Source organism: Rhinolophus sinicus, chromosome 3, assembly GCF_057876585.1.
Source record: "Rhinolophus sinicus isolate RSI-liver-muscle chromosome 3, RSI-T2T, whole genome shotgun sequence".
NCBI classification, from domain to species: domain Eukaryota; kingdom Metazoa; phylum Chordata; class Mammalia; order Chiroptera; family Rhinolophidae; genus Rhinolophus; species Rhinolophus sinicus.
This window is the reverse complement of record NC_142503.1, coordinates 174,769,009-174,786,509: the sequence shown is the minus strand read 5'-3', so window position 1 is coordinate 174,786,509 and position 17,501 is coordinate 174,769,009. Positions and strand designations below refer to the sequence as shown.

The window sequence follows — 17,501 nt, the reverse complement described above, 5'->3', positions numbered from 1 at the left end:
TGCTCTGTACTTGCTTACCTCCCTCAGAAATTCTGGGAGCTCGGTCCCCACTACCTGTGGGACTTACTTACCTCCGGAGCTTCCGGGAGGAAACAAAGAATAAGAATGGAGATTTTCTGTGGGGTACTTTTAGTTTTCACCCAGTTTCTTCCATCTGGTCCAAGAATTCCTGCTTGGACTGGCTTTAGAAGCAAACATTTCGATAAAGCATAAAACTCTACTCACCTTTCCTTCCTGAGTTACCCTGGCTCAAGGGCTTGTCGGTGACTGAACCTTAGGTGAGAGGGGAAACAAAAACATAGACATTCAGAATGCATCGCAGTTGGTTCCTTGCAAAGAGCTGGCAAAGCCTGATGTTATGAGCATATGGTTATGTGTATGTATATAGTATACACATCTAGGGACGTTATATACAAAGTTAGTACGTACATACATGTCGAGTGGGGTTTGTTTAATGTCAATGTCACTGCTATCACAGCACTGTTGAGATGAACCATGATTTCCAGGTTCCTTGGCAATAGTCTTGGCCAGATTTTGACAAAATTCCACACCCATCTAATTCCCTCATTGAACATTCCAATCACTGCCCCTTGCCTCCACTCCCCATCTCCCCCACTTCCCACCAACTCCATGTTCTGAGCCACACCCACTCAGTAGGGCCAGCCAACAAGAAACCCCTCTTACTGCAAATGCAATGATTGACATCACTTGCTGGCAAGGGCAGGAAATTGTCAATTTTCCATCTAAATTAAGTAGAAAATTGTTAGCCCAATTGTATTGAATGGGCCAAAATAGTCTGAGGCATGGAAACAATTTTCTACATGCAGCCTGTTCCTCAAGGAGGGGTTAGTGTGCGTGTTTGGCCCAACACTTTGCCCTGCATATGCTAAGATACCATGTGCACCCATTCTACAGTCGGGACCCTGTGGCACCTGTCTTCTCCCCGAAGACCACACAGGCAGGGCAGCTGTGGTGGTCCCACCCAAAAAGAAAAGAAAGTATCCATATTTTCCCAATCTATGCCATATCCCTTCTCCATATACTAATTTTATGAGAATTCAATTATCTTACCCTGCATGACTTGTTTCTAGTGCATTTGTTTGCTTTAAGTGAAACTTTCCAGGTCATTTGCAAGGAGGGCTCATTCCTGCCCCTCCCCACACCAACCCCAATTAAGGTTTCCAGTTTCCATGTAAACCACAAATAAAGTAAACTTTCCTTTTTGGCCTGCAAAACTTGGTTTCCTAATGTAGATACTTACTGACCTTCCCACGTACTTCTCCCTTTATATAGCAAGGCCAGTAGAAAAATGAATGTATTTTGTGAAAAAAGAAAAATGTTAGGCTAGCAGGACTGTTAGCCTGGAAATTCCCATAGGTTTCAGAACAATGTTTTATATTTTGCTTGCACTTAAATATTGAGAATAAGTAAATAAATAAAACCTCATACACATAGATCTGGAGAAAATAAAGCAGTTAATGGTGGGATAGGATTCTTTTGAAAGAGGCCTGAGCTGCATAGTGAATGGAGGGAATGACTCTCAAGTCCCTTACCATCTTACAGGAAGTGGAAAGTGTGAGGCTTGGTAAATCCATAATTCACAATGCCGTGAAGTTGACCTAAGAGCAAAATGTCTCTATGCTTATAAATTGGAAATAGAAAGGGCTTAAGTTTTGCCATGGACTGACCCAAAGGGTCACTATTATGCAGTGGTTCCCTCACTTGTCTAATGATCAGAACCACCTGAGAAGCCTCGTAAACACTCCAGGTCTCACTCCAGACCTGCTGGATCAGAATAACAAAAAGGGGCATCAACAAATTCCCCAGGCACTGCTGATGACAGCCAGATTTGAGGGCCACTGTTGTGAAAGCTTTCCATCACTTTGGATCACATTGTTCAGGGGTAGAAAACGTATGGCACATAGGCCACTACTCTCCTCTCCTGACAGACATCACTAATTGATCATCAGAGCCTTTGATGTTGAATTCCCATGCAGTCTTGAACTTCATCTCAATGAAGTGCTTCCAGAGCCACTAGCAACCAGAGTATGCAAGTTAAAAATGTATATGCCATGTTCTAGTTGGTTACAGATAATACTCGGGAAAAGAACTTTGAAACAGAAACCTAAACTTTAAACAATAAATATATGCACACAGGTATATACTGATCCTATCACCCGGCTGACTACAGAGCAAGTGTGTTTGCATGGAATCCTCCCTGACCTGGAGGATGGCTCATAACCATCAATCGTCTTTCAAAGATTCCCCTACAAAACGCAGGAGACAGCCAAGTGGTCTCTCGCCAACCTTGTCCTTTCTTCCCGCCCCTCTTTACGGTACCTGAACATACAGGAGTTTTATTCTGCACAGAAGAGCCACTGATGGGCTTCCCATCTGGGGTGACACACCAGCAGTACCCCGTGTAAGTGTGGCATTGCACCTGTACAGGGAGATCATAAGGGGAAAAGAACCGTAAGTCTTGAGTCACAAGATCAACAGTCATGTCCCACCCCTTTCAAAGCTTCCCCGGTATGGTGGGTGAGCTCCTTCCACCTCTCACCCCAGCATCTGTCCCCAGAATGTCTCTTGCAGGTGGGCTCATCAGTCGTCAACATTGGTTATGTGTTTTCTGCGTGACTCCCATGCACACCACAGCAATTTATCTACGTTGTTATGACTTTTATATTATAGTTAGATACATCCACTGTGTTGTTCCTGTGATGGTTCTCACCAATACCCACACATTTTTCCCCCCAAGCACTGGCATACACTCCTATCCAGTTGTAAAAAATTCTGATTGGTGAACTAATTTGGCAAGTACAAGTTGGCATGTCACCACTGTAGGTTGATATGACCCTTCTTTAACAAGAAGAGACAAGCAGTAAGCTTTTCTCCTTTTTCTAGCTTTTCCCAGCTGCTCATACAGTCAGCCTGCCTATTGCTCAGGTGGCTCTCCTGAGACAAGGGCACACATGATGGGCGTAAAGTAAGAATAAGGTCACGTGTGCCTGCAGGTTCTAGTCTCGTGGCCTCTTGCGTCACTGTGTGATCTTGCTCACGCCTCCATGATCCACTCTGACTGGGAATCGTAAACGAAAATAAAGCTGTTCCTTCATTCGGGGTGACTCTTCTTTTTCTGCCAATAATTGTCACTCTATCCACCTCCTGCCACCCCACCATCCTCCTCCCATCCACTTTCTACACGGAGTTCCTAAACACAAGTCAGGGCATCACTCCCCTGTTTGAAGCCCCTCGATGATTTGGTGACTGGCCGTAGGACTTAGGATGGAGATTAAGCTCATGATCACGCAGGACCTAGAGCACCACGCAAACTTGCTCATTTGCATGGTGCTCGAGGTCTCCATGACCTGCCCTCTTTGTTCCTGAAACCTCATTTTACACCCACGTCTCCACATACACACTCTCCTTTCCAGCCACGATGAGCCCTTTGAAGTTCACAAGCACATCCCAGTTTCTCAGGCTTCGGGACTTTGTTTGCTCCAACTGTTCAATCTGTCCAGAATATCACTCCCCAACCCATCCCCAGCCCCCTCCAAATCCTTTGCATTCCCACCCTCTTCATGATACACTTTCTCTGCAAAATGGTCCCGGCTTCCTCCTCTCCCTCCTTCCTCTGACCCTCCATACACCCTGGCTTCCCACATCCAGAGCTCTTATCACAAACAGCCACAACTATTGAGGCTCATCTAGTCTATTTTCCCCACCCCCACGCCCCCAGACTGTAACCTCCCTAGGGGCTGCATATTGGTTATTTCTGTATTCCAACATCTAGCATAATGTCGGACATTTATTATAGGCATTTGATGAGTTGAATAAATGCATGAATTCCCCTATTTCCTCAATTCTTGATCTCCATCAATTCTAAAAAATATAACATCAACTTAAACAGCCCCACCACATTAAATGTAGACCTCATCTACAAGATGTGTACCAATTGCACAGATATTAAAGTGTCAAAAAGTGTACCTCTTGGGATCAAGGACATGTTGAAATTGAGGATAAACAGTAACTGCATACAAACTGAGTGCTGAGGCCTCGGAGGGGTACAGACGTAAAAGCAAGACCTGATGGCCTGGGTAAAACCCAGAAGTTATCACTAAGTCAGAAAAGCCACAGAAAGACTTCTGCTTTTGTGTGGATATCAAACACTGTAGTTTCCCCCAGGACGAGTTGTTTCACTGTGGACCTACCCCGAGAAATCAGGACAAGAACAAGATGGAGGGCAACTTGTTCCTACCAGTACGATGTCTCTGCACAAACAGCATTTCTCTCTCCTGTCCATGCCAGGAAGTGATATTCAATGCCTTTACCCCAGTGCCATATTCCACTCCGTCTTCTCATGGAGACAGCCCATAAGCCCCATGGCAATGGTGGCTACCCAGATGCGTATTCAAGATCAGAATCTTGGGTTGGGTCACTGCTACCTTCTGAGGAGGCATTATGGGGGAATGGAAAGACAGCTAGACAGATCCGAGTTTGAATCCCTGGCCAGCCAGTTACAAACTGGGCACTTTATTTAGCTCTTTGAGCTCCGTCTATAAAATGGGGATAACAATGCCAAACCTGAGGGCTCTGGCCAGGAAAAGACACACTGTGAGTCCAGTACCTGGCATGGGTGACGGCCGGATACAGGGTGGCTGTGGCAATGATTGCTCTCAGCTCTGTCAGAAACACCTGGCAAGCCAGCCTTCTTCTGGGCCACAGCTCCCCTAGTAACCTCCAGCTTGGGTGGGAAATGCGGCTGGAAACTTGGAGTTTACCCCCTTCAGATTCTGTCAGCCCGGCAGGGGATAGTTCCTAGAGGCGATTCCTCGCCAGTGACAGCATTTTAATGGGGCCTGGCTGGCTGCTTTCTCCTCCTTAGCCAATAATCACCTCAGGGAAATGTGTCCCAAGGCCGGGCAGCCACCCTGGCTCACTCCCGGGCCCCTTGGCTCCCATGGCCAAGGCTGGCCTCCCTCTTCTTGAAGATGCTACTGCCCAAGTCCAGCACCTGAGGCTGTGCCTCTGGCCCGGTGCTGCCTGCTAGAGCCAGGCAGTGTGGTCAAGCAGGCCTCAGAGAACTGCTGGATGGAAAGCCCCGCCTCCTGGGCATGCAGAGTCCCATCCAAGCCTAGAGGGGACAGCACCAAATGCATGAGTAACAGCCTAAGCCCAAAGCTTTGTTTCAGGGGATATAACCTACCTCTGGGCTCAGCAGGTCCCAAGGGCCACATGCTCACTGTGTGTGCCCACTGTATCCCAACAGACATATGGACACTGCCTCCCAGCTTCCAGCCAGGCCCAGAGGCCTAAATACAGCCCCTTTCTCCCCAGGGCACTCAGCATTTTCCTCAGACCAGGCTCCAAGGAATAGACTCCAGATTACAAAATCCTTAGGCTGCTTCCAAGTCCTAGAAAACTGGAACCAAATGAAGAATTCTTGCCACATTCCTCCAAAGCCTGGAGTACCCAGTAATGGGCACACTTGCCACAGGTGTGCTGCCGAGGAGGGGCACAGGTAAGCAAAAGAAGACACGGATTACAGGAAGTGCAGGAGGTGCCCAGCAAGGTCGCTTCCCTTGCTGAAAGAGCCCCAAATAAATTAACCCATGATCCTCAATCAAGAGGATGTTCGTAGGTTGGCTTCTTGAGTTTTCAAGATGTCTTCTTGAAGAAAAAGAAGTTACATGGCAACAGAAATCAGTGGTTATAGAGTCAGACTGCAGCCCACCTTCCTTAACTAACCAGCTCCACCATTTAACGACTGAATTTTCCAGTCTTCAGTAGCCTTGGAAAGGTTCTTAGTCAAACCAAGCCTCAGACTGCCCAAGTCAACTCAGCTGGTGAGAGGACTAAATTAGATAATGTAAATAAAGCACTTAGTTCACATGGTAAGTGCCCAGTGAAGCTATGCTATTTATTATGATTGTGTTTTTCAGCATACTATCTGCACACTCAAAAAGGGCACAGCCAGATTCTATGATGGGAACAAAAGAACACCCTATTCTGACCAGCGCAGGGGAAGGGGCAGTCTGAAATCAGCAAAGTTTGAAAAGGTTTGAATGGAGGAAGGGGACGTTTGTTTTCATATAGCAACAGTTTTACTACAGTCAGAGGAGAGAAGCAAAGCTTCTTGCAGAAAAGCAACCAGAATCTAAATTCTATAGAATTGATGGTTTATATATACATCGAGATGTAAGTTAAAGATGTTTGGCTTCAAGTCCTTTGTGTTAATAGCCCAGTGGTATATTTCTGGTCAACCTCCGTCCCAATTTAGACAAATGTGAAATTATTTTAAGCCAGTTAATCTCCAACTCTTGGACACCTGGCAGAATGTGGGAGGCTAGCACTCCCAGCGAATGCAGTTGAGCGAGTGATAAGCAGAGAAGAGCAGAGCAAACACCAGCTCACAAGGCAGAGCAGACTGAGGACCGAACGGAGAACAGCACGGAGGAAAACGAAGGAGACAAACGGGCTATGCATATAGACAAGGGTCACCCACAGGTGCCACGCCCCAAACGGAGAACACCACCTTCCCCTTCTCCAGCAGCTTGTCAGTCACCACCAATGATCTAGGCATTATCGCATGTGGGCATCAGTCACCCCATGTGCATGTCTTTTATGGGAGAGGCACACGGAGCAGCGGTTATTGGTTCAAATGTTATAGCTAGTTCATAACAGCACAGGAATTCAAATCCCAATCTCTAAGCTCTCATAACATTTCAGAACGGACAGAGCTGGAGAAAACCTTAGCGAACACAAACGTTTGACAAATGAGGAAACCGAGGCCCAGAGACAGAGAGGTAGCCTGATTGCCAGCACCTAGTAGTTGTGGCAGGTGGCAGTCCCCAGACCTGGAAGGGAGACTGAGAAAGGCATTGTTCCCCACGCGGGCGTCTGAGGGAACAGACTGCGTCTCTTTGTGCCTGTAATTCTCCAGCAAATGGAACTCTTTGCAGGAGGCAGGCGGCAGCTGGAAGACAGTCTTTTGCTCCAGTTTGAGTGAGAGACCATTTCTAGAGTAATTTTGGGAACAGCATGGGGGCCTCTACTGCCCACCATCCCCCTCCCCACCGCCACCACCCTGCTTTCCTTTAGATGTTCTTGGCGAGGGGGTGGTTCTCTGACAGGGATCCTACCTCACATCCCAAAGTTGCTTCTCCTCGCAAGGGTTCCTGCTTCCCTAGGAGACCAGTGTCTCCTGCTGGTGCCCACTTTCCCTCTTTTCCCCTGGAACGTGAAAGCAGCTATTCCCGATACCTTTACTTCTGTCCTTTTGCTATAGTGATGAATGCAGTTCGTACTCTATGGGGTGTGACTAGGAATTATTGGGGCTGCGGGGGTTCTCTAGCCAAATAACTTTGGAAATCCTGGTTTAAATAAACAAAATTAAAAGATGTCTTGCCTGCAGAACATCTCAGAGCCTTAAATCAAGTCATGATTGAGCTTTAAAAGGAAGAGATCATTTGCAGCAATTCCTAAACTTAGTTAAATATGGGACTCTCCCTTAATTTTGTGCAGGGAGCATTTCATGGTACTAGTGTTCTCTGAAATGTGCTTTTTTAAAAAAAAAAGGCAGTATAATGAAGTGCAGGGCCTTGCTGTATTTCTTTACTTTTCCCAGCCTTACCTTCTTACAGTCTGGGTATCAGGCTCTCATTTTGTTCACTATTCTTGAAATAATCCCCTCTGGCAAACCCCCACCTCCTTTTTTTGTAATGCGTTCTCAAGCTCTGTATCTGTTAAGAAAACCATCTTGAACTGCCTCAGGCCTTCACTGACAACTGGGATCCCCTCCAAGGCACAGCAGCACCTTCTCACCCTGTGGCTTCATTCCCTCCCCTTCCCCCCCCCCCATTTCTTTGTCCTTCTTTTCTAAAACAGAAAATGTGAACCTTATGCAAAGAGACAGGCTTAATTCAGCATTCTTCGTAGCAACTACCGAACTTGTAATGAAATGACTACTAATCTGCCAGTTGTTCCAAGTCAGTTAGGAACTGATTTGGATTAAGCAGTTTCTTTGGATTAAGCAAATGCAGTGAAAGTTTCTTACTGCTGGTCCAATTGATAACTTGGTTTCAGGGCCGTCTTATTTTCCTTTGGTCGGCATTCTCTATAGGATCTCTGAGAAAATGTGTTTTTCATGGGTGTCATGGCCCTGGCTGGAAGACCAGGCCAATTGAGCTTGCCACGTGTACCCCCAGAATATCTCTCCTCCATCAGAAGCTGCAGAAGAATGTTTTATTAATGGGGTGTGCATTAGATTTACCTGGAAAGCTCAGGAAAACAGATGGCGGGGCCCCACCCACAGAGTTTCTAGATTCATTGGGTCTGGGGTCAGCCAGAGAATCTATATTAGTAACAAGTTCCCAAGTGATGCTGTTGCTGCTGGTCCAGGGACCACATTTCAAGAACCACTGTTTTAAAGGAAACTTCTCACTCCACCCTTTCTGGCACTTATCATGAAATATTCAAGAAACAGGTACTTTTCTAAGTGGGAATTTGGGACCAAGGGGCCTTGTGACTGTACTTCTTTCCAAAGTTTTTATATTCCAGTTGTTCTGACATGTGGTCTTTTAATTCATGGGTCTAATGATTGCAGTATTAACTCTTATGGGTGATTTCACACATGGAAGAGAGTTTGAATGCAATGAAAAGGGGACTTGTGGAGAAAGGGATAGTGTAATCCTTTTGGTCTGCCGAGCATGAGTGTGTTTTTTCCTCATTTTGGAAAAGGTTATCCCACAAATGTCCTACTCATCTTCAGCCAGGTTTGGCTCAGAAGCAACAAGATGCAGAAGGAAAAATAAAGCTCTAGAGTCAAAATGACCTGGGTTTAAATACCATCTCACCCACAAGCTGTGTGACTTTGGCAAAATCACTTAACCTCTCTGAGCCTATCTATGAAATAAGGCTAACGGCACCAACCTTGAAGGTTATTGAGAAGACAAAATGAGACAAGGTATATAAAGCATCTAAAGTAGTGTCGGCTGTAGAGTATGCGCTCAGCACAAGCTGATTTCATCTTTTTCCCCCCCGTCCCTTGTGCGGGGAGGACAGAGGCCAATGCTTCAAAGCACAGCTATTCCTGTTGGCTGTAGACACTGTCCCCTGCTTTGTGCCAGGTCTAGGGAAGACTGTCTGCTAAGGAATGAGGGATTTTCCTTTTACAGTATTTACCTCATCCTCCAGAATTTAATGGATGAGATGCAGGAAATGAAGATAACCCTTCCATTTAAAATCCTCCTATACATGGGAGTCTTTGTTGATTACGTCTTTTATGAGTTGATGGTGTAATGTGGCTGCCAACACAATATTAATGAGAAGTGGTGTGTTTAGAACGAGAGACAGTCCCATTCTTCCCCAGGCTGTTTACGACCACATTTGAAATATTGTGTCACGTTTGGGGAAGGACACTCTATAAAGCAGGGCCAAATTCAGAAGAAAGAGGCCAGGAGGAAAGAGAGACATAATCCTTATGATATAGGGTCTAGTGATTGAACTAAGGACTTTTGCCAGGACAAAAAGAAATATTTGTTGGCTAAAAGATAGGATTTCACAAGGACATAACGATGTCTGTTTTCAAAACTTTCTGTGGAAAATGGGATTCTGTAGATTCTGTAAGAGCCACAGCTAGGACTGGAGTCATCTGTTGGAAATTACAGGAAGACAGCTCTTAAGTCATTGTAGAGAAGAACTTTCCAACTAAATTGTCCCAAAATGCATTATGTATGTTGTCATTGCCTGTAACAAGCTTCCTGTCCCTGGTGGCAATCAAGCAAAAGCTAGATGACTGCTTGGTGAGAAATTATAAGTGCAACCTGAGCCTTGGATTGGGGCGGGGTACGGAGAGTAAGGAGAAGATGAACTAGATACCTCGGAGGTCCCCTTTGATCCAAAAGTTCTGTGATTCTAAAACCCTGCTCTAAATTGAAGTTTTGCTGCTTAAGACTAAGGTGGAAATTTATAAACTAGTTCCTAATTGTCAGAGTTAAGACCACTCTTCCAACTATATGATGAAGAACATTTTTTTTTTTTTTTTTTTTTTTTGGTATTTTCGAAAAAGTATGACCACCAACCCTCCAACACACACATAAAGATGTTTTTAAACCTGGTGTTGGGGCTTCAGGGACACAAAGAGCTTTATTTTTTTGACTCCTGCCCCTCTGTTTGTTGCCTAGAATGGCCCAAGTTTTGTAAACAGCAAATACAGTACCTGTTGTTTATTCACTTTTATTTCCATTTGATGGGGAAAATCAAATATGTTTTTATGTTTAAAAAAAAAAATACCCAATAAAAGTCCATCTGTGTAGGAGCTTTGTTTAGATCAGAACTGTGAAAATCTGGCCAGTGCTGGGACAAAGGTGGCCTGCAACAGTGGGAGCTCCTTCTGGTTTCCCATATCTAACTTCACTTTTAATGAAACTTCTTTGCCTTCATACTTCAGGCCTGTGTTCCTTTTTCCTTTCTCTACTTTGACATGGGGGGAAAATCTGATCCCTTTAATTTTGCAAAAGAGTTTAGATGACTGGCCTACAGAGTCACCTCCTAGCGTGTGTTATATATACACACAGTAGAGTGGCAATAGCCCTAAATGTGGACCTACTGTGTGCCTGCTCACCTGGTTGAACATTAGCTACTGTCTCATAAAATCCTAAAAAGTGTGGACATTATCTCCCAGGGATCTTCAATTCAGTTTAACCTCCTACCAGTGCAGTGGGACTCCCTCCCCACACCCAGAGAACCCCTGCTCAGTGCCCATTCAGTGCCCCCTCACCCATTCTCTGGGATGGAAAGTTAAGTTCTCTTTGAGTCAGACATTCCATCTCTGGATTGCTCCACTTGTGAAAAGTGCTTCCTTGTTTTGAGTCAGAATCTGAGTCATTATATATTTTACTCAGCGATCCTGTATTAGCTCTGTGAAACCAATTAGTGAAAAGCTAATGTCATCCACAGACAAAGGCTTGAAGACGGCTCTCAGTATCCCTGTGGTCATCTCTTTCCCCCATCCTTTGGTTCTTCTCTTCTCCAAACTAAACATCTCTGACTCCTTTGAATATTCCTCACGTGACATAATTTCTGGACTTCACTCCCCTGAGTCACCCTGCTGGTTATGCTCTAGTTTGGCAACCTCACTTTAAAAGATGCACCATCGTTTAGCGAGGCAGAGAGTAGTGACCGCTGCAGCCAGGCTATTGGGTTTGCATCCTGACCCTACTACTTGCAATGTATATGACCCTGGGCAAGCTAGTTAGCTTCCCTGGTTCCGTTCCCTCATCTATAAAATGGGAATATAATAGTGTCATAGGTCGTAGCGAGGACTGAATATGTTAATATGTGTCAGGCACTTATAAAACAGCCTGGCACGTAGTGCTATATAAGTAAGTGTTTTTGTTACCTTGAAAAGAAAAGAACAGCAGAGATAGTGACTGAAGCAGCCCATCACTGAGCCGCCCCTTTCCCATAGGCTGCAGGAAGGCCAGAGAAACAGGCCTCCACTCTTCCCTCCTTCCTAAACATACCCCCTTGCAGAAGGGCAGCTGCAGATAAGATACCACCTAGAGCTTGCTTCTGTCATTTACACAATAGACAAACTGTAGGGACAGACTCGCCAAGGGCTATGGGGAGCTCAGATGCCCAGCTGGGAGCACCCAGACCCTGCATGCTTGCCCCAAAGCAAATGAGGCCAGCCAGTCTGGAGAAAAGCAATTGAACAGTAGGACCGAGCAGTGGTTGGGGTAGGCACATCCCCACAGAACACAACAGATACAATGTCCTGAGCACAAAGCATGTTTCATCCACCCTCACCTTACTACACATGTCTGTACCTGATGGGCGACCCAGAGGGTCCCAGTTCACTTATTGAAAAGATAAGAGTAGTGGCTCCCACCGTGCATGGGAGATTAGGTGAGTCACTTGCTAGGCAAATCCTTCCTGCACATGAATAGACCAGGCCCTGTCCCTGCCGTCATTTACAAAATTAAAAAATTACTATCACAGCTACATCACTTAGATTGTATATTCACTGCAGATTCTATGTCACCTAAACCACCCACAGTAAAGCAGTAAAGACAAAGTAGAGCCCCAGTGGGCAGCTGGCTGCTGGCTGTTGCTCGCCAGGGCTCTAGCTTCTCTACCTTTCCAGATCTTGATGTGCTGAGACCCTTGAGGACCACAGAGACTGTGTCCGTGTAGGGAAAGGAATGAGCACGAACCCAATGCCTGACTCACGCAGGCAGCAACATCTCCTCTAAGGCATCAAATCTCGCTGTAACCCACAGTTTCTCATTTGAAAAAGAAATCCCTTTTCTGCTTGTAGATTCAAAGAAGAAATACCGGCTTGCCAAAGATTGAGAGCTCTCTGGTGATTCTAGACTTTCTTACACCCTGATTTGCACCTTTCTCTCCCCACCCTTCCCTTCCCTTGAAAATACCAAACCAAGGACACTGACACTGGTCACAAAACCTAAAACTGCAGCCCAGGCATCAGGTGCCTGGGCGTCCCATCTCCTCACTCTCCTGCTGATGGCAGTGGGCATTAACCCCACACAGGGGTACAAAACAACCCTCACCTCCTTGTTCATTTAAAAAGGAGAAAGATTGCAAAAAGAAAGCAGGAAAAAACACAAATACATGGAGATTAAACAACATACTTTTAAAGAACGACCAGGTCAAAGAAGAAATTAGAGATCAAAAGACACATAGAAACAAATGAGAATGAAAATACATCCTACCAAAATTTTTGGGATGCAGCGAAAGCAGTTTTAAGAGGGAAATTTATCTCATTACAGGCCAATCTCAAGAAACAAGAAAAATCCCAAATAAGTAACCTCATGTTACACCTTAAAGAACTAGAAAAAGAAGAACAAATGAAACCCAAAGTCAGCAGAAGAAAGGAAATAACAAAAATCAGAGCAGAACTAAATGAAATAGAGAACAAAAAGACAATAAAAAAATTAATGTGACAAAGAGCTGGTTCTTTGAGAAGATTAACAAAATTGACAAACCCTTGGCTAGACTCACTAAGATAAAAAGGGAGAAGACACTAATTAACAAAATTAGAAATGAAAAAGGGGAAGTTATCACAGATGCCACAGAAATACAAAGGATCATCCAAGAATACTATGAAGGACTATATGCCACCAAATTCAATAACCTAGAAGAAATGGACAAGTTCTTAGAAACATATAGCCTTCCTAGGCTGAACCATGAAGAACTGGAAAATCTAAACCGACCAATCACCAGTAACGAAATTGAATCAGTCATCCAAAACCTTCCCCAAAGCAAAAGTCCGGGACCAGATGGCTTCACTAGTGAATTCTACCAAACCTTCAAAGAGGATCTAATACCAATCCTGCTGAAAGTCTTCCAAAAAATTGAAGAAGAGACAGTACTCCCTAACTCATTTTATGAGGCCAATGTTACCCTGATACCAAAACCTGGTAAGGACAGCACAAAAAAAGAAAACTACAGACCAATATCTCTGATGAATACAGATGCAAAAATCCTAAACAAAATTCTAGCAAATAGAATACAACAATGCATTAAAAAGATTATTCATCACGACCAAGTGGGGTTCATCCCCAGGGCACAAGGATGGTTCAACATCCTCAATCCATCAATGTGATACATCACATAAACAAAATAAAGGACAAAAATCATATGATTATATCAATTGATGCAGAAAAAGTATTTGACAAGACACAACATCCATTTATGATTAAAATACTTAATAAAATAGGTATAGAAGGAAAATACCTTAATATAATAAAGGCCATACATGAGAAATCCTCAGCTAATCTCATAATTAATGGTGAAAAACTGAAGCCCTTTGCTCTACGTTCAGGAACACGACAGGGCTGTCCCCTATTACCTCTGCTTTTCAACATAGTGTTGGAAGTCCTTGCCAGAGCAATTAGGCAAGAGAAAGAAATAAAAGGCATCCAAATTGGGAATGAAGAAGTTAAATTGTCACTCTTTGCAGATGACATGATGCTATATATAGAAAACCCTACAGACTCCACCAAAAAACTATTAGAAACAATCAACAAATACAGTAAAGTTGCCAGCTACAAAATTAACGTGCAAAAGTCCATCGCATTCCTATATACTAACAATGAAATCTCAGAAAAAGAAATACAAAAAACAATTCCTTTTGCAATTGCAGCAAAAAGAATAAAATATCTAGGAACAAACTTAACCAAGGATGTGAAAGACCTATATGCTGAAAACTATAAGACGTTTTTAAAAGAAATTGAAGACGATACAAAGAAATGGAAAGACATTCTGTGCTCATGGATTGGAAGAATTAACACAGTTAAAATGGCCATATTACCCAAAGCAACATACAGATTTAATGCAATCCCCATCAAAATCCCAATGGCATTTTTTAAAGAAATAGAACAAAGAATCATCAGATTTGTTTGGAACTACAAAAGACCCCAAATAGCCAAAGCAATCTTAAGAAAAAAGAACAATACTGGAGGTATCACACTCCCTGACTTTAGCTTGTACTACAGGGCTACAATAATCAAAACAGCATGGTAGTGGCACAAAAACAGACACATAGACCAATGGAATAGAATTGAGAACCCAGAAATAAAACCACATAAATATAGACAGATAATTTTTGACAAAGAAGCAAAAAACATACAATGGAGAAAAGACAGCCTCTTCAATAAATGGTGCTGGGAGAATTGGATAGCCACGTGCAAAAGAATGAAACTGGACTGCTATCTGTCACCATGTACCAAAATTAATTCAAAATGGATCAAAGACTTAAGCATAAGACCTGACACAATAAACTGCATAGAAGAAAACATAGGTACTAAACTTATGGACCTTGGGTTCAAAGAGCATTTTATGAATTTGACTCCAAAGGCAAGGGAAGTAAAAGCTAAAATAAACGAATGGGACTATATGAAACTTAAAAGCTTCTGCACAGCAAAAGAAACCATCGACAAAATAAAGAGGCAACCGACTGAATGGGAGAAGATTTTTGCAAACAGTGCCTCCAAAATATACAAGGAACTCATGAAACTCAACAACAAAAAAACAAACAACCCAATTGAAAAATGGGCAGACGACCTGAAGAGACATTTCTCCAAAGAGGACATACAAATGGCAAATAGACATATGAAAAAATGCTCAACATCACTAATCATCAGAGAAATACAAATAAAAACCACAATGAGATATCACCTCACCCCAGTCAGAATGGCTATCATCAACAAGACAAATAGTAACAAGTGTTGGAGAGGCTGTGGAGAAAAAGGAACCCTCATAAACTGTTGGTGGGAATGCAGACTGGTGCAGCTGTTATGGAAGGCAGTGTGGAGGTTCCTCAAAAAATTACGAATAGAATTACCATATGATCCAGCAATCCCTCTCCTGGGTATCTACCCAAAAAATCTGAAAACATTTATCCATAAAGACACGTGTGCTCCAATGTTCATTGCAGCTCTGTTTACGGTGGCCAAGACATGGAAACAACCAAAATGTCCTTCGATAGGTGAATGGATAAAGAAGTTGTGGTACATATACACAATGGAATACTATTCGGTGGTAAGAAAAGATGATATAGGAACATTTGTGACAACATGGATGGATCTTAAGAGCATAATGCTAAGCAAAATAAGTCAGACAGAAAAAACAGGGAACCATATGATTTCACTGATATGTGGTATATAAACCAAAAACAACAAAAGAACAAGACAAACAAATGAGAAACAAAAACTCATAGACACAGACAATAGTTTAGTGGTTACCAGAGGGTAAGGGGGGTGGGGGGTGGGAGATGAGGGTAAAGGGAATCAAATATATGGTGATGGAAGGAGAACTGACTCTGGGTGGTGAACACACAATGGGATTTATAGATGATGTCATACAGAATTGTACACCTGAAATTTATGTTATTTTACTAACAACTGTCATCCCAATAAATTAAAAAAAAAAGGAGAAAGATGATTCAGAACTTACTACAAAGCTATAGTAATAAAGAGCGTGTGGCACCAACATAAAGACAGACATGGAGATCAATGGAATAGAATTGAGAGTCCAGAAAGAAACCCTCACAGTTATGGTCAACTGATTTTCAACAAGGATACCAAGACAATTTAAGGAGGGGAAGAATCGTCTTTCCAACACATGGTGCTGAGATAACTAACTGGATATACATGCAAAACCTCACACCATATATAAAAATTAACTCAAAATAAATCATTAACCTAAATGTAAATGTGAAAACCATAAAACTCTTGAAAGAAAACACAGGAGTAAATCTTTGTTACCTTGGATTAGGGAATGGTTTCTTAGGTATGACACCAAAAGCACAAGCAATATTTTTTAAACGTAGATAAATTAGACTTCATTAAAATCAAAACTTTTATGCAATAAAGGACATTATCAAGAAAGTGAAAAAACCCAGAGGATGGGGGGAAATATTGATAAATGATATATCTGATAAGGGTCGTGTATCTAGAATGTATAAGGAACACTTACAACTCAATAATAAAAAGACAACTAAATTTAAAAATGGACAAAGGTTCTGAAATGACATTTCTCCAAAGAAGATATACAAATGGCCAAAAAGCACATGAAAAGATGTTCAATGTCAATAGTCTTTAGAGAAATGCAAATCAAAACCACAATGAGATACCACTTCACACCCAACCAGATGGCTATAATAAAAAAGACAGATAGTAACAGGTGTTTGCAAAGATGTAAAGATATTGGAACCTTCATACACTGCTGTTGGGATGTAAAATGCTGCAGTCATCTTGGAAAAGTCTGTCCGTTCCTTAAAAGCTTAAATGTAGAGTTATAAAACCCAGCAGTTCTGCTCCTAGGTATACACTAAGAAAAGTGAAGACATACTGCCACACAAAAACTAGCAATAGTTCACAATAGCCTTTTTTTTTTATGATAGCCAAGAAATGAAAACAACCCATGTGTCCATCAGCTGGTGAATGGATAAACACAATGGGGTATATCCATGCAGTGGAATATTATTTGACAATAAAAAGGCATAGAGTACTGATTCGTATTAAAACATGGATGAACCTTGAAAACATTATGCTAAGTAAATGAAGCCAGTCACTAAAGACCACATACATATTGTATGATTCCGTTTATATGAAATATCCAGAATAAGCAAATCCATAGAAATAGTAAGTAGGTTAGTGGTTGCCAGGGTTTGAGGGGAGGGGCTAATGAGGAGTGACGGCTAATAGGTACAGGACTTCTTGGGTAATGAAAATCGTCTGGCATTAGATAGTGGTGATGACTGCACAACTCTGTGACTACACTAAAAGCCACTGAATTGTGCACTTAGAAGGGTAAATTTTATGGTATGTGAATTCTATTTCAACAAAGCCATTATTTTAAAGAACAAAATCAGGTGGCCAGCCCATAGGCCACAGTTTCCTGACTTCTGGAAGAGCTCATCTAGCTCTCCCATTTTACAGCTGAGCAAACTGAGAGCTGAAGACGAAGAAAAC

At 42.8% G+C, this 17,501-nt stretch overlaps 1 protein-coding gene across 7 annotated transcripts in view; it reads right to left on the bottom strand.

Moving 5' to 3' along the window:
* Positions 1 to 17,501, bottom strand: part of SMOC1 (SPARC related modular calcium binding 1) — a 140,543-nt gene that overhangs the window by 51,290 nt on the left and 71,752 nt on the right. For all 7 annotated transcript variants that reach the window (XM_019733473.3, XM_074327290.2, XM_074327291.2 and 4 more), the window contains exons 4-5: positions 2,341 to 2,440; positions 226 to 273 (exon numbers count right to left, since the gene is read on the bottom strand). In XM_019733473.3, the coding sequence (XP_019589032.1) occupies positions 226 to 273; positions 2,341 to 2,440 (148 nt within the window). The remainder of the gene's footprint in view (positions 1 to 225; positions 274 to 2,340; positions 2,441 to 17,501) is intronic.